This window comes from Amblyomma americanum, chromosome 8, assembly GCF_052857255.1.
Source record: "Amblyomma americanum isolate KBUSLIRL-KWMA chromosome 8, ASM5285725v1, whole genome shotgun sequence".
NCBI classification, from domain to species: domain Eukaryota; kingdom Metazoa; phylum Arthropoda; class Arachnida; order Ixodida; family Ixodidae; genus Amblyomma; species Amblyomma americanum.
Genome location: NC_135504.1, coordinates 65,844,914 through 65,862,780, shown reverse-complemented (window position 1 = coordinate 65,862,780; position 17,867 = coordinate 65,844,914). Strand labels below are relative to the sequence as shown.

General features: G+C 44.7%; 1 protein-coding gene across 1 annotated transcript; it reads right to left on the bottom strand.

The window, feature by feature from the left end:
* Positions 1-2,528: 2,528 nt before the first annotated feature.
* Positions 2,529-17,574, bottom strand: LOC144101817 (developmentally-regulated GTP-binding protein 2). The gene is made up of 13 exons (XM_077635035.1): positions 17,317-17,574; positions 16,570-16,658; positions 15,133-15,204; positions 14,018-14,107; positions 13,104-13,164; positions 11,510-11,600; positions 10,595-10,667; positions 9,538-9,628; positions 6,541-6,715; positions 5,601-5,689; positions 5,418-5,476; positions 4,944-4,997; positions 2,529-3,263 (listed from the first exon to the last, which is right to left on the bottom strand). Exons 1-13 carry the CDS (start codon positions 17,378-17,380, stop codon positions 3,177-3,179), a joined length of 1,095 nt encoding a protein of 364 aa, XP_077491161.1. The 5' UTR covers positions 17,381-17,574; the 3' UTR covers positions 2,529-3,176.
* Positions 17,575-17,867: the final 293 nt, after the last annotated feature.

Genomic DNA, 17,867 nt, shown 5'->3' with positions numbered 1-17,867 from the left:
AAGCTACAAAATGTTGTAAAGAGTTGCTTAAGGACAATAAGCACACTGCAAAAATTCAGGAAAATAGAAGCAACCTACACTAAAATGTGTCACCTTGCAGAACGAACCACGCAGATCTGCCTATATAGTGAGAACACACAGCTTTAATCGTAGCAAGCGCCAACAAGCCCAACAACAAAGCTCTGCAATGCATATAACTTAAATGAGAAACATACATTCACGTTAATACAAACTGTTACAGTTAATAAACATAGTTTTCTCGTTAAATTTCAGCACTATTTTTGCGATTTATAGCAGAAAAACTCAAACAGATTTAGGTGAAAAATTTTGTTACTTGGAGTACCATTACAACATACAACAGAAAAAAGTTGTCAATCGAACAACCAAAAGCTCTCTGTAGGAGCCAGCTAGTAGATCCCACTTCAGAACCAGAAGGGGACCAGGGACCAGAAGAGGCTCCTTACAGGGACCATTTCAACCAGCAGCAAACCAGAAGACTTCCTTCTGGGACCAGTAGACCCGAGCACAAAACCAGAAGGCTTTCCTTCTAGCACCAGTAAATCCAAGAAAAGAACCAGTTGGTGCCCTACAGAAACCATTTCAATCAACAGGCTTCCTTCTGGGACCAGATGAAACTTAGAAACCAGCAGAATCCCATTAACAAATTTTCACCTGGTAGGTCCCCAAGTCGAATTTTTAGATCCAAGGTTAAGCCAGATTTCTACCAGAAAATGCATTCTAAAAGACGTCCTGCATCTTTTCTGTACTGCGTTGTCCGCAGTTAGCTGGTAATTTTAAACCTCATTTAATGCTTGTCCACGTCATGGTTCAATTTTTGGGTGAGTTCGAAAAGTACAGGCCTTTGATGTCAGAATCCAGAACGCAGGCACCAACAGGATGCTTTGTTTGCTGCATCAAGTGCTATTCGTGCTAACAACATCCTGATCCAAGGCTGTTGCGCATTTCAAACGCCTGCTGTGGTGTTGAAAGTTTTTGCAATGAATATACAAAGGCAGGAAGGTCTAACAGAGGCACAGAAGCTGTGCACGTGAGGATGGCAATGTGTGACAAAATAACTAATAATAAAAAAAATATCTCAGCTCTTTTAGTGCAGACTGCCATTTGTGGAGTTTATGGTTTATGGGGGTTTAACGTCCCAAAGCAACTTGAGCTTTGAGGGACACCGTAGTGAAGGGCTCCAGAAATTTCGACCACCTGGGGTTCGTGCCCCGACATGGCACAGTACACGGGCCTCTAGAATTTCGCCTAGTGCTTGTGGAAGTAATGAGAGCAAATCTACATTTTAATGTATCGAGCAACAATGAGAGCTAATAGTTACTTAAAACTGATTTAAAAAATAGCCCAAAGACACCTAAATTGTGAAAATATTTTGCTGGATAACCTAATTTCAACACTAATTTGAACTCCGGAAAACAGTACCCCGATATCTATCCCCCCCCCCCAAGTTCCACAAGAAATAAAACCCAAAAAACAAAGGCCCACTACTATAAACTATATTCTATAATTATTTCCCAAAGCATGCAGCTTTCCACGGCAATTTTATCACTGGTGAGCATTCTGCTGACAAAAAAAAAAAAACAGTCCTTCTATGAATTTCTCGCTCTGTTCTCTTTGAATGGTGCATGACCACGTTTGGAAAGAATGCTTTCCAGTGACCTGCACTGCACAGCAGAGGGCAAAGAAAGGCTTGAACTAACAATGAACGCACCACAAACTCAAAGGAAAACATGCCACTGCGGGCAAGTTGCAGCTTGGCTTTTTCAGCCCTCATACAGTCAACCGTTCAGTCACTGAACGCAAACTCTCCTGCAGTCACACTTTATGAAATAAGCGAGTAGGTTGTGAAATGGTGTTATCTTATTTTGGTTGGCATTCTTTCTCAATTAAAGCACTTGAAACTGCACAAGGGTCTGGAGGTGGTGTTCTACTACAACATACTCACTAAATTTCAAGTTTTCATTTTTGCATGTTCCATTCAGGACAGATAGTGGAAAATATATTCAGTGCTTCTTTGTTCTCATTGGATACTGAACATGCCTGATGAGTGACAAGCAACAGCAGACTAGAGTCCCAAAATGAATGCAAGTAGTATGCAAAATAGGCATGACTACTCACTTTCTTCATGCTTGCTATTACAGGGACTGCCTTGGCCCATTTGGCAGGGCAAAACTGTTCCTAGTTCCTGCAGTTTATAGCATGCTTTTAATTTTTCACCCTGTGTGCCCAAGGAGGTCAGGGCACTCTCACCAACCTCATGCAGTTGTGCGAGCTAGTGACCTAAGCAAGGCTAGTGTCACAGGCAGCAATAACTCAACAGAGGGAGAATTAAAGGTCAGTTTACATGGCATTTTAGCAGAACAGGTTATTTTCCTACTGCCTACTTTTATTCAAGTACTACAGCTTGCAATAATTTGTACACATTTGTTTTTCAGTACATTTTGGTATAATGCAAGCTCTTCCACACCGCCAAATTTGCATAGAAGAGCTTAAAAATGTGGGACCCACGCTGTTATTGACAAATTTTATTGCAATATTTTATTTATAACAAAGATCTTCTTAATCTGCCTTCATACTGCTGCTTCAAAGATATCCCTTGCCAAGGCCTCTTCCCTCCACCTTTCCCTCCCCACACAGTGTATCACATATGCAAGGACGGCTGTACAATTTGTGTCTACTATCACTATCTGCAAAGAATTGCAAGATATTCAGCTTAACATTACATTCTCTCATTGTGTGAGGCACAAACTGTTCATACTTAGCCCACTGCAGTATGATATAAACATTGCTATGTGCAAGCAATTTGCCCGAATCGAAAATCCTTGGTACTTGGTCTGGTCGGTAGCCTCAAATAATGTTCATGAATTTCTAAACCGCAGTCACCAACTGCACATATGCTTGCCCTATTGATGCTGTGGCCGATTTCTGGTGACATGTACACCCCCCCCCCCCCCCCCTTCCCCCCACATGCTACATGCAAGCTGTAACAGCGGCCAACGCCTCTGGTGACTGCCATCAGACGGAAGCACTGGGCTTGTCTGCTTTAGTGTTCCTTCCTCGACAATACAAATGCAGCCGTAAAGACAAGAAAGAAAAATCCTGAGGTGAAATTGCATCGACAAGCAGACATCAAAAGTTCCTAGGGAGCAGAGGTTCCATCATTTTTTGACAATCTGCACGACATCTTCGTGATGAACCACGTGCTGTAGGCCAACCCTCTGTGGACTGTACTTGGTGCTGGTCCCCTGAAAAAGCAGTTAAAAAAAAAAAGAACTTGCAGGACTGTTCCGAGTTTGTAACGCGCATGCTCAGCATTAGCTGGCTCAGGGGATAATAATAATAATAATTGTACAACATGAACTGGTGGGCGAAGCCAAACAGCTGCGGGAGGACGGGGGTTCGACTCCTTTCCGCCGGACAGCCACCGGTCACCCAAGGGTACAAGTGTTCCCCCGTTGGAGCCTCGGCACCTCGGGGTGGGAGCCACGCTTGGGGGAAGCTCGCTAACCTCGGCTCGGTCCTAGTGCATTAATCCCAGTGATGGTGTCATGGCTCCGGCTTCACACCTACTTATCCAAGTGATGGTGTGATGGCCTCTGGCCTCGCACCTACATATCCCTGTGGTACATCTGCAGGGCATCCGGTGATCACCCGGTTATAAAAAAAAAAAAGGGCCACAAATGGGCTTCTACCACACGAGGCGGATTTAACATTGTTGACGTCTTGTAACGTTGTTGACGATTTAACGTTTTGTCCCTTTCTGTTTGGCTTCGAGCAGTTGCGCTGGTTTACAAGAATAATAATTGGTTTTTGGGGAAAGCAAATGCGCATTATCTGTCTCGTATATCCTTGGACACCTGAGCCGCGCGGGAAGGGAAGGGATAAAGGAGGGAGTGAAAGAATAAAGAGGTGCCGTAGTGGAGGGCTCCGGAATATTATTCCACCACCTGGGGATCTTTAACACCGCACAGCACACGGGCGCCTTAGTGTTTTTCTTCCATAAAAACGCAGCTGCCGTCGGGTTCGAACCAGGGAACTCTGGATCAGTAGTTGAGATGCCCTAACCACTGAGCCACTGCGGCGGGTCAGGAGAAGGGAGGGATCTCAGAAAGCGGAGTTTAGCTTGGAGGAAGGTGGGGGAAGGAGTGCACGGGTGGGCAGGAAATGGGAGAGTTGGTTTTTTTTTTTAGCACAATGATGACAGCCCTGTAAGCATTCAAGTGGGTGCTTGTGTGTTCGATGTTGTGACGTTCTCTGTCCTGCCTCCCATCTGTGCCGAGGTGCTCACAGTAACTCGGCTACCATTGATTGATTTTACGTTGGTATTGGGAGTCATACACATACGGGAGGGATGAATTTGGATGCTTCCAGAAGTGGGGGTGTGGGAGGGGTAGTTTATCTGCGGACGACCTTTAAAAAATATTCACCAACTATGCAATCGTGGACAAGTTTGTATATGGAACAAACTAGAAGGCCTACTAAATACTTTACAGCAGGCTCACACCATTTGCACCCCATGAGGCTACAGACTACTTTCACTTCAATCTCGCATAATGTCTAGCTTGATTTATATAGTAAGGTGCACCAAGTTACCACGGTAGATCAACTTTTCAAGCATTTTGACAAGGTGCACTGCCATTAACACAAGTGCTGAGAGTACTGATGCACTATGCAATATGTCATTAAATAGGCACAATGATGATGCAATCAAATGATTTCAAATTGTAATGATTCACTTGCACGGTGTGTTTGAAAATGCGCTTCAGCCTGAAAGAAGCTACAGTGGAGCCAGAAGAATGTCACACCATACCAAGGTGACAAAAAAAAGAAGGGATGAGAGAAAGAAGAAACTATGAGAAAGCAAGAGAAATAAATAAAGAAAAAGAAAACTGGGCTAGTCATGAAATTCAAAGCCAGGGACTCACCCAGACGAGTGCATACTTGAAGACATGGACAATGCTACGGTGGATTGCATGGCACTGCAAAAGAGGTGAGAAGGAAGACCCAAATATTTCAGACCTGCTGCCACCACCAAGAGGATAGATTATCAAAAAATGGCGCAGAACACCTCCACCCTCATAGAGTGGGCAACACCCATGCAGCTTTTCATGCACAATGGAACAACTTGCAACGCAGCTGCAGAACTGATTTTGAAAAAAATGCACCAAGCGGATGCGACCCGACTAGCCCCTCTACAGGGCATGAATTAGACAGGAACAAAACATGAGCTCATTTACTAGGCTTCGTTTGCAAAGAATAACACTAAATTCAAACTAATCATTTGCAAGAATCATACGAGGAAACATAATGGAGCCCTTTTGTTGCCAACAGACCTTGTTATTTGTTTCTACGACCAGCAGTCCAGTTAAGAAACAGTGTGCAACATCCAAGACGCTTACCACGTGTTCAACTGTAGCATTCCTCCTAAGAATAAGGCCACCGTCAAAGTCAGGAGGACCTAGAGAAAAAAAAATGCAAAAAACAGGAGTCAAACCGCCACATTTTCTACAGTACTTGAGTTGTGTTGAAAGTGTCAATGAATTAAAAAAAAAGGGGGCTATTATATGATGACAAACACTCACAGCCACGCTTCTTGGTGTAGACCCGAATCAAAGCCAGGTACTCCCACAGCCTTTCTAGGAAGTAATCCAGGTTCAGCTTCATGTTGCAACTGTGCGGATCGAGGACAGGACAGGAAAGGAACAGATGAAGCGAACGAAAGAACAATTTCCAATCTCTCGCGCATTCTGCTAGCAGCACACGTGCTGGACCCTGTCATAGTCTTGTACCTTACTTCACTGTTCTCGTGCCTGCGTTACTGAGTGCTTTACTGCAAAACTAAGCCACAGAATTTTACAAGCAATGCCAGAAACACCACTTCAAAGAAGAATCCAAAATCCTAGTGCCGGAGGCTCAGTAAGAAAGACGCACAGACAGGACGAGTGCAATTCTTTATGGCTTTACAAGACGATAACCAACTAGCCCGACAACAACTCTTGCTAATGGGGCCTCAGCTCCACACCTGAAGCCTTACAGAGATTGCACACAAAGTTTATTAAGTTCCTCTGTTACTACTGCCCGGCTGCAGCTATTCCTACAGGGAATGTTCCTTGCACAGCAATGTGGTTGCAAGTCCCCAGGCATAGGTCTAAACATTGGTTCTGCTGTATCCAAATATTCTGCAAGTCCAGAGAATGTGTTGAACGTGCAGTTGTATTAGGGCAGTGGATATACCGTGAATTGTCAGGGAAGTGAGAAATCAGAAACTGTAGATTGCTAGCAGACATTTAACCACTATAGTGTTTAAACAGTTGTAAATGTGCGAACAGCACAGCTTTGTTCACAGTTACACAGCTCCGAGTTGTTTCAGGGTTGAGGGCTACAACTCACTGGTGCATTTCTGCAGAAGTTAAAAAATGCAGGAAACTGTCACGACCTAACTGCATAGACAAAACTAAACCATAACACTCTCTTCCACTTAAGTGAACTAATTCCAAACCAAGTCCAAGTCACAAGGCTCACCTGACGACGACACTGTGCGGCTGGCGGGCAAGCCGGTCCACCTCCTCAATGGAGACCTGGTCGATTTTGTTGTAGACGTAGAGGCAGGGCAGGTATACCCGGTTGCGCAGGATCACGTCTATCAGCTCCTCTGGCGTGCAGTCCTCGCGGAAGAGGACCTCCGCGTTGAAGATCTCTGCACCGTATGGCACTCACAGTCATGTAGTTGCAATGCGTCTCTCCATAAAATACAGGTGCTGAGGTAAAGTGAAGCATTTTAACCCTTTCGCTGCCGGGTTTTTTTCTTACCACTGCATACTCCCTGCTGTTTTTTTTTTTTGCATACTTCTTTCATGGAAATTTTATGCTAGCAAGGCATTAAGATGCTCTGAAGGTCATGTAAACATTTTATTCATGATTAACATATAGATATCAGTTGTACTGAATAAAAAAAATTGACACTTGACTAATTAGCAAAATGAGTATCTGCTAATTAGGATGTCCATGTGTTTAGAAAACTTTTTTGGTGTGATATTCTTCAAAACAAGGTACCACACAAAGCGGCACCTCGCAGCTGGAACACAGATAGCGAGACTCTCTTCGCTGCTTTGGATGATGCTGCGTGTTAGCACAGACGCGGCAGGCTCGTGTTGGGTTCTGCTTCGCGGTAGTCGGGGGTATTAGAGATAGGAAGTGGCGCGCTATCAACCGTGTTGGATCTTCACCCTTCGAAGGGCGTCCTCCCTTTGGCTTCGAGTGTCCCTCATGGTACTTCTCGATTAGCTGGCGGACAAGTTCAAGTCGAAAGTCTGCCATGCTTCTTTTTTTACCAGATGCTGTGATTTGGAGTAAATGGCTGTTTAGAATGGTAATGTTCAAGAGGTGAAAGAAGTACTTCTTGTACCACTTCATGGACTTCCTTGTGACAGTACCGGTCACGGTCACAACCATATCGACCTTGTCCACAGCACCCATGCATAAGTCGTACTTGGACACGCACAGGGGAATCTTTCTGCTCTCGCCCGTTTTCTTGTCCACTTTCCCGGACTCTACCATGCCACCCTTATGCTTCGTTGTCAGCATGAGCACCTCACGTTCGTCTTTTCCAGCAAACGAAGAGAAGCTGATCGTAGCACATCTCGCTGGCTTCCCCTTCTTCTGGTCTTTTCTCCTCACGTGGGATACCCTTCCTGTTCCTCCGGACTGTACCGCAAGCATTAGTCTTTTTTTCAAGAAGGTAGGTGAAGAGGGCGGGACTGGTGTACCAGTTGTCCACCCAGAGAACGTGACCCTTGCCCAGGTACTTGTCCAGTAACGTGAGGACAACTGATGCTCCATATCCCATCTCAGAGTCGTGGATCTCAGTAGAGGATCCAGTGTACAACACAATGTCTAGCACTAAGCCTGCTTTCACATCACAGAGCACGAATGATTTCAGGCCTAACCTGCTTCGTTTGGATGGGATATATTGTTTGAACGCCAATCGGCCTTTGAAAAGGAGCAGGCTTTTGTCAATACAAAGACCTTGATATGGTGATAGCACCCCTTGAAAGTTTTTCCGAAGCGTCAGGAGAACAGAGCGCACTTTGTGCAGCCTGCCACGATGGATCTGATCTTCATTATTGGAAAAATGAAGAAACCTCAATATGAGCAAGTAGCGGTTGCGACTCATCAACTTCGAGAGTGCAGGTGTGCTCAAGAGGGGATCCGTGGACCAATACTGGGCAATAGTACCTTTTCTTGAATGAGCCATGAGCATTAAGACAGCAAGAAATACACAAAACTCACACGAAGTCATATCTTTCCACTGGTGTATGCGGGATCCGGCCGTCGGTGCGAGTGCGCCATGTACTTGGCGTTGGAAAATTTTAGTTTGATCCACAATCCCTTCCACAATGTCCGGCGTAAACAAGCTTTAAAAAATCTCGAGCTCACTGGACGCTGCTGTGATGTCATTGCAGATTCCTGAAGAAGATAGGTCGAAAGCATGGTCCTGAAGCTTGAACTCCTTCTTCTTCCAGGAGAAATCCCGCTCGTTGCATTTCCTCCTCTTACGCGGATTTCTTTGTGGAAGGGGCTCTTCATCGCTGTCATCACTCGACAAGGCACTTAGACGGGCTGCTTCGTCACTGTCACTGTCATCGGAGTCCGAATTCATGAGCAGTTTTTGAATTTCTTCGTCCGTCAAACCGCGGACGCACGACGTACGCTGCCTTGCCATGGCTATTCTGCCGAGGCGATTACAAAGCGATGCGGGTGAAGGAACATGCGCTCCACCTATTGGAAAGTCATCCTACAAGTTCTGTGTTATTTATGAGGCCTCTCCATAGATGGCGCTACATGCTTGCATTATTATGTTTTGCGCGAGTATTATCGGGAGCGGCAGGGAGAGAGTTAAAAAGCCAAAACGAGTATACTCGTGAGAAGCAGGCAGTGCATATATGTGGTCGCCCGAGTTATCTAGGGAGAGGCAGTGAAAGGGTTAACACATATCCTTCAGCCCTTCCAGCCACACATCTGAACCATGTGGGAATAGCCAAAAGAGAGGCAGAAGGTGAGCAGGACATACAGCACGCAACACAGTGCTGAGTAGCAAACACTGGCTTTGCTACCTCTTTCTTTCACCCCCTCCTTTGTCCCTTCCCTTACGGGGTGTGGTTCACGTATCCACCCAAGATATGGGTGACATTTACTGCGTCATTTCCTTTCCTCAAAACCAATTTTCTTTTCTACTAAACTCTGCAGCTGTGTTGAGGCTACTGCCTTTGTCCCTGACACTGCTACGCCACCTAGCAAAACAACAATGATATGAAGGCAATCGAAAACCAATCCGAAATATGCAGAGCCCTTTTAATACTTTTGATGCCGACTGGACCAAAATGACAGTTCAAATAAATCGGTCGTTCGAATTAAGCACATTCGAATTAACGGGAGTCCACCACTATCTTGCTCCTTCCCTGCTGTTCTTAACAGCAAAAGCAATGACACAGGAGCCAAGCAGTTTGTCAAGTTACTCACTGTACTCGTGGAGAACCATCTGGACAAGCTTCTCATCACACTTGGTCAGGTTGCAGGTCGAGTTGAAGCTCAGGCCTCCTGCCTTCTTCTCCTGCAAACAAGACACAGCGGGAACAGGACTACTGTGATCGAAGTGAAATTGAAAAAACAAGGTAAGGAGGGCCCAGAACTAATAATTTACATCAACCTCAAATGCAGATGTCCAAGAAACCTTCCAAGAAGGACAGCAGCGAAGGCACAAGCCACACCTGTGCACGGCATAGCACCTGTGATGCCTGTTCCTCTCTGCCTAGAACAGCAAATTCAAGTGACCGGCTGGTTGCACAGTACAACAATGCCATAAACGAGTGGTACGGCATAGTTTTGCGGGTCGCACTAAGTGATTTCTTGTAATGTTGCCTCAGATACAGGGGAATAATAATAATAATTATAATAATGATAAAAAAGAAACACTTCAGCTTCCTAATGGTCACAGCTTTTTCATTTCAGCCAATAAGTTGACCAGCCATATAATTTGGTTACACTTCCAACTTTCAATCGGGAGACTGCATGTGATACATAAATGCATGGCTGAACATACAAGCATTGTAAATAGAGCAGAACACAGCAAAGAATAGAAATGCTGGTAAAAAAACAACAACAACAGTGGCAGGCTAAAAACACGAACTGTTGACTATTTTGGAGGACTACATTAATAGCTTTGACATCATTTTATGTGGTGCAGGATAAACTGTGAAAGGTCCTGTGCTTTCAATACCCGAAATTCAAGGCATCCCCTGACCACAGCTAAGGAGCAGGAAACCTTAATTTTGCCTCGCATACAGTAAAATCCAAAATCCCAGATAATTTGAAGAATTTCTGCAGTCCCATCATTTCAAACGTATAATTTATTAGATAATTCGAGCTGCCAGCCTACCCCAGCCCCGTTAATTTGAAGATTTGGGGTGCTATGCAAGAATTCCCGATCCAGATTTTGCTGTGAACTTGATGGGTGGGACGGCCCATTGGAATGTTATAGCAGGTTTTACTATAACGTTCCAGAACACATGTGGCTCACCTTGAAGTAAATGTTTGGTGGCAGCTTGTTTAGCCTGATGCCAACAGCTTCCAACTCCTGCTCCAAGAGCTTCCTGGAAACCAGAGGAAATTGAACCATTGCAAGGTGAACGTTAAGAGACCGGAAGCGGGCAGAATGGGTGAGGGAACAAACGCGTGTTAATGACATCCCAGTCGAAACCAAGAGGAAGAAATGGGCTTGGGCAGGGCATGTAATGCGATGGCAAGATAAGCGCTGGTCCTTAAAGAGTAACGGAGTGGATTCCAAGAAAAGGCAAGCGTAGCAGGGAGCAGCAGATGGTTAGGTGGGCGGATGAGATTAGGAAGTTTGCAGGCATAGGGTGGCCACAGCTGCAAAGGACAGGGTTAACTGGAGAGACATGGGAGAGGCCTTTGCCCTGCAGTGGGCGTAGTCAGGCTGATGGTCATGATGATGAAGGTGACGAACAGCAAACACTTAATTCCAGTAAATCAAATTGCACCACTACATGCATCCCCAAAAGAATCTAAAACACGCCATGAAAAGGTGGCACTCACGAGACAGCAAATGAAGTACAAAGGTGAAATATCTGCATTAATTTTTGTTACTTTTCTTAATATATGAGGTAGTTTCAGCACAGAGGTAGTTTCAGCGTACTTTACAATGGATTTTTAGTCTCTTTGCTAAACTTCAAAAGGGAAAAGGAAAAATCTACAAAGGGATTTCACCGCAAACAGGCCTGGATCAACTCTGACCACTTGAAATCTTTCTTGCTACCATCACTATGCAGATTAAGGTGGCAAGCATAGAAACCCTTCCTTCAATACAATGCCACGCAAGAGGCCAAATGTTATTTTAAATACTTAAACAAAACTAAGAAAAAAGATGTCAGAAAACGAGCTCTAATTACACAAGAGGAGGGGGGCTGTTCTTTACCTGTGCACCTCACTCTTGCCAGCATCGAGCATCATGACAACAAGGTCAGCAGTGCGGGCCACGGCAATCACCTGGCGGCCACGACCCTTGCCTGGAGGGAGCCCGCAATACCAAAAAAAAGAAAACAGCTGATCAACACTGGCGCTCAAAGCAGGAGTGTAATGGGCATGCCACGCAGCTACAGTCAAACTTTGATATTTCCAATTATTGGCTAAATCGAACTCACAGATTAGCTCCTTGAAAATCCTGTGTAAAGGTATGGGACAGATATCTTTTACATCGAACTCCAATTTCGCTTATCATTCGATACATTGAATGACCTGCTGCACCCCTGCAAGTGACGCTTTTCCTAATTGCGCTCTCTGATCAGTTTTCGCGCACCAAAACATATCAACTGCATGTCCCGCTGGCAGGGCTAGGGTTGGGAAACCGTGTGACGGTGCTAATGTGGGGTATGCTTGGGGGTGGCCTTCGATCCATATTGTACTCATTTTCAACTTCACATCACTACCATGTGATGAAACCAATCCAACTAAAGCCAATCTTCGCTGCCAAAGGTGCTGCAAGAACTAACTGTACCTCAACTGTAATGAGCGATTCTTCCGTTCCTAGTGAAATCTTACCATAGGCAGAAGCTAGCTCCAATGCTGCCGGCTGCGGCTTCGATGCGAAGCTGGTTAGGCCTAGCAAGGTCTGCCAAGCAGTGCGCTGCCAGCACGGGGGCGAGCGGCACGTCATTTTAAGCAGCGCGGCACTAGTACGGGTGCAGTGCATTCTTTCTGCTAGGTTACAGATAATCTTATCATTTTGCCCTTATTACATATCAAATTATTGATATTCTGAACTATTTTGCAATCCTCTTCAAGTTACACGGTGCAAAAAGACTGCTCAGCTCTGGTTGTGCCCAGCCACTTGCTTCAATGGAAGCCAGGACACCACATTGCGGACAATTTAAGTTAGTGCTTAGCTGACAGCGAAGAAGAGGGGAAGACATTGTTAGCAATTTCTAAAACTGACAAAAACCTGGCTATAATAACCCAGCTGTGAGCCTAACTGTGAGAAAATGACGCTGAAAAAAAAGGCACAAAAAAAAGGTGACAACGCAAACAATAATATCTGCTTGCTGTTTTGTTACAGCAAATAAAAATAACAGAAAAAGATAGCTAGTGTGCACAGTGCTCTGCTGAAAAGGAAGAGATCAGATTAGCTAATGTGATCTCTCCTGACTAATCAGATTAGCTGATCTGATCTCTTCCTCTTCAGCTCAGCACTGTGCACACTAGCTATCTTTTTCTGTTATTTACCCGAACAAAACAACAAGCAGATCCATGCCATTTCACTTTTTTGCGCATGGAATGTATTTCATTGCAAAAGTGGAACCCGGTCATTATGCCCACCCTCACTATGCCTCTCTGCTACAGGTATGTGCTGTTAGAGAAACTCCGTGCTGGAGAAAGTCCGCGCCGGAGAAACTCCGCGCTGGAGAAATTCCACGAAGCACTTATGCCACGAAGTACTCCAGTCACCTCGCCATATCCTTGACATTTGCGACACAGAACAATTGAAAACTGTACACAGAAACACACATACGCACCTTGCGAAGCACCTTCAATGATACCGGGCAAGTCAAGAAGCTGTATGTTAGCCCCTTTGTACTGCAAAAAAAAAAACGCCACAAAGATATGGTTATGTGTAAGCAGGTCAAGCACAAACTTCCAGCAGTACAAAGCACCTAGGCTGGATGCTGCTGCAACAGTTATTGAGCCAAAAGGGTGAGTTAAATGTTGCTCCCATCCGGCTGTCACATCCCACATTTATGCCATTCTTCTTAGAGAACAAACTCAGTGTTTCATTCTGCAATGTTTCAGTGCTGCCCGTAAAGCACTGCATCACAGCAGGTCACAGGCAAGGTTCCAATGGGCCTTTTCCCCATGCGCCTTAAAAGATCATAGACACATAATTTTAGTCGCATGTTTTCTTCTCTCAAACGATGCGTTAGACATTACTATATTCGTGGATCACCACGTGACGTTCACCAAGCACCGCTAAATAACTAATAACTGAATTTCTTCTCTCACGCTGTTTGGTTTCATTGAATGAACGATAGCTGTGACAGGCATTTGACTTTTAGGCCCCACGAGGCCCCAAAAGAACTGAAATATAAACGCTGATACATAGTTTTAATTCACTACAACGCTTAACTCATCCTGCTTCAAGTGCTGGAATGACAACAAACGACGTATCCGCAGTTATATTGCTGTTCTTTTTCCTGTCTCACATTACCTAAAGGTCAACTACACGTCACAGCCATTGTTTGGTTGGTAAAACTGAAACCAAAATGGAGCCAAGAAGGAATTGAATTATAAACTATTTAACTGCCGTAGGCGAATATTACGCGGCGATCCATGTATATTAATGAACACATCATTTGAAATACGAAAGCATGTCAACATAAAAAGAAGGCCTACAGAAAAAGCTCACTCGTGTCTCAGAACCTTGAAATCTCACCTCAATGACACCAGGGATACAAGTGAGCGTCGTAAACTCGTATGATGCCGACTCGCTGTGAGTGTCGGTCATAATGTTGAGCAGTGTTGACTGAGGACAATAAAAACAGAAAGACATTAGCACATCAGGCCACAAAGCAAAGACTTACATTCAGTGTCATGCACAAGAAAGCATTTTGCTCTGCCTGCTTGCATATGACTGGCTTGGTTTATGGGGTTCAACATCCTAAAGCAACTCAGGCTATGAGGGACGCCGTGGTGGAGTGCTGCGGATAATTTCGAACATCTGGGGTTCTGTAACGAGCACCGACATCGCACAGTACACGGGTGTCTAGCATTTCGCTACCAGTGAAATGTGACTGCTGTGGCTGGGATCGAACCCGCATCTTTCGGGTCAACAGCGAAGCACCACAACCACTGAGCCACTGTGGCGGCTTGCTTGCATAATACTGATAACTGTACTCTTGCATGGGGAAGAACAGCCAGAAACAAACAGTAGAAAACAAAAAATTCGAACTTTTGCTTTCTGATCACTTTCTTTTAGTTATCAGGACATTTTCATGGAACTAGAAGAAGGAAATGAATACGGACAGGGCACTTTTGTGTCCGTTCTGTGTCCATCTCATGCCTCTTGTTCCAACTAGTGAGAAAGATGCTTCCTGAATTTGAGCAGCAGACAGTTAACGCACAAATAAAAACATTGTATAGCCATCTAGTCTGTAAACAGTTCAGTTTTCCTCCTCAGTGAAAAGAACCAAATCTAGTAAAACTCCACTTCAAAAAGAAACTAACTGAGCAATTTTTTTCTGGGTAGAATTTATATAAAGTGTAAAGAGCAATTTTTCAGCCAAAGCAGAAATTAATCTTACATCTGCATGCCTGCATGTGCCCCAGCAGCACAGTCCTGTGTTACTGCACAATACTGAATAAAGCTCCTTTTGGCGAAGACATAATTTCAGCACAGTACCAGCACTAGGCCATATTGCATGCCCCTGACATACTGACTGCGACAAATGAGGGCACTAAGAAAGAAGTCTGCTGACTCCCCACATCATTTCAGCGTTGTTTTGGACCATATCCCATGTTCTAGTGGGTATGAAGTAAATCGCACGCTACCTTGCCAACCGATGGAAAGCCAATGAGAGCGACACGTGCATCGCCTGATTTCATAACATCAAAGCCTTCACCCTGGAAAGAAAAAGAGACGCGATTCATAAAGCTCAACTGATTGACATCATTTAGAAAGAAATGAAAGGCTGCCCTTTCTACAAAAGGTGGCTGAGGCCATGCACTTATGTTCACCGATAATCTGCTGTACCTGCCCACGAAAGCAGGTGTACAGTTCTGCGCCCAGAGCTTATCTGACGAAGTAGAACGTTCTTGTGGGCTAGTTGGTTCATTGCAGAAAAAAAAGGTTAGTATTTCGCGAATGAGACACGACAGGAGAACAGGAACAAACTGCGCCTGTGTTGTTGTGTTTGTTCCTGTTCTGTCGTGTCTCATTCACGCAGTACTAACCTTTTTTTTCTCCAGAGCTTATACGCGAGGCATGAAAAGGAATGCCTCTTGAAAACTGCCTGGTTGAAGTAAAGTAGTAAAGCCCCTGTTTCAAACGACTTCACCTGCAACTGCGCGAAATGAGCTGCACCTTCACATCAAGAGTACAATCAGCTCAGCTGAATTTCGCACATTTGAGCCACCACCAACGAAGGTTATGAAGGGAATCAACAGCAGGAAGGAAAAACCATCTAGATGAGGGAAGACACAGAACAAGGCAGTGCCTGCCTGTGTTTCGTTCCACCTGATCTGCGATGCTTTAAAGCTTTCTATTGTCATAATGAGTGCATAATGACATCTCATTTAGTTGTACCTCTCCCTACATGTTACAAAAGAATTAATTTTAACCCTGAAATTCAAAACTTTCTGTTGTAAAAATTATCCTGTTTTTCTTTTTCTGTTACGCCACTAACGAAACTTACAGATGGGCTAAATGGTTCATAGTTTCAGGAAGCATTATAGTGCATACGAAAGACAAAATGTCAAGCCTTTCATTCGATGTTCAAAGCTATTGTCCAGTGTTTTCTTTAAATTGTGACTTCTTTGTCAAAGGTTTGTTTTGGCTTCAGCGACTGTGTATATTATGCCTCTAACCATCTAAGTGCGATGATTTCTTCAATAAAAATGAAATGAACAACTTCACCATGCTTTTCATTTTACTATGCCAAGGAACCCATTTGACCCACAATTCTAAGGGGACCAAATAATACTACCTACCTTCAGAGCTAGCATTGCTTTGCCTTTGAGCACATTTTTTCTCCCTTCGGCATTGGTAGCAGCATCAAACTAGTGGTGCAGCGCATGCCTTGCGTCAGATTCTCCACCTATCCCACATAAACAATGCCTTCTGTATTTTTTTTTTTCCGGTGTGCTAGTGAACAACTCTCCTTTCATATGGTCAAAGATGGCAGCTTATTTTCAGCGACAACACCAGCAACATGCGAATGCTGCCACGAATGGTGAAGTGCTCACTACAGATAGTGATTGTTACCTTACCTTCTCCTTCGATTTGCCCTGGGGCTCCAAGAGTTGAGTTCTGTACTTTGCTAGCTTAGCCTTGAGCAAGCCCAAGTGATATTCAGTAGCTACGAAAAGAGAGACATAATTATCAGCACTGTTAATAGCAGAGATGCTGAGAAGAGTGTGCACGTGCAATGACAGCAACCTTTTGTCGGTACAGCCACTTATGGCATTGACAACCGACAATAATTAATAACAAAGCTGCAAAACGGTTGCGCTCGGAGATATAAGTTCGCAAGCAGCTAAAGCCTTCCTTCAATTCTTTGGACGAAGCCAAAACGCTTTCACGTTTGACACTCCTGGTAGGCAGCGATCTAAACACCCAGAAGGGTGAGGGCTTGGGTTAAACACCTAGCTTTGTCAGCCAAACCCACCAGGGAAGAATTCTCAGCGAAGAATGCGGCCCCTAAACATTTTTTAATCATTTTTTTGCGAGAGGCAGTACGTCTACACATCAACGGCTTTTTTGAAACGAAGAAACAGAATGAATGACGACGCAAAGGGCTTCAACCATTCGCACAAAACAGTGTCGTTGTTTTTAACATCGAAGTCATGAAATTCTTTGCCCGACTAGGACCGCAGCTGGCAGGGAAACGCTGTCATCACTTCGGCGACATACGCGAGCGCGCTTTATTTTACCGCACAAGCTTTCAAGCTAGAGTGTCAGGTGACGTCCTCTAGAACGGTATCAAGCAAAGATGAGCAACTGCGTGGCAAACGCACCCTTGTTTTTCTGTGTCCGAGAGATTTCTCTCTCGATTTCGCTGATTTTCTCGAGGATACCCATGATGGCGGCGTTCCGTCACACTGCTCAGGGCGGTGTCCTTGGCCCGAATGGCGCAGCGTTGACAGCCAGAGGAAGGCTAGCGTCTACACCGACTTTAGGGCCGAAAAATTCCCCCCAGAAGCACGTTGCGGCCGAACTTCACGCCACCAGCATGATGTTGGCTGCCATCTTGGCTACCGGAACGCACTGGTGGCGCCGTCTCTATTGGTGGCAGGTTGACAACTTCTTAACGTTGAAAAACTATAAAAAGTGACATCGGCCTGCGAGAACATTGAAAATGAAATGCAAGGGCCGAAACAACCTTCAATAAATGCAGTGACCACGCGTGTCTGGTAATTGTTGCTGACTGGAAAAAAAAAAAAAAACGCTGATAACGCATGACTGTCCAGAGCGCTGCTTTATGATTGCCCAGAAGCGAACGAAAAAAGTCGTGACTTGACTGCTTGACTACGTGACTTAGATTTTTTTTTTTACGTCGAGTTTGTTC

Excerpts from the sequence above, each read along its gene's own strand:
- LOC144101817 (XM_077635035.1), bottom strand. The coding sequence starts at position 17,380 with ATGGGTATCCTCGAGAAAATCAGCGAAATCGAGAGAGAAATCTCTCGG. Across the intron at positions 13,165-14,017 it reads GTATCCCTGGTGTCATTGAG|TACAAAGGGGCTAACATACA; the intron begins GTGAGATTTCAA and ends TTTTTTTTGCAG. Across the intron at positions 5,477-5,600 it reads CTACACCAAGAAGCGTGGCT|GTCCTCCTGACTTTGACGGT; the intron begins GTGAGTGTTTGT and ends TTTTTTCTCTAG.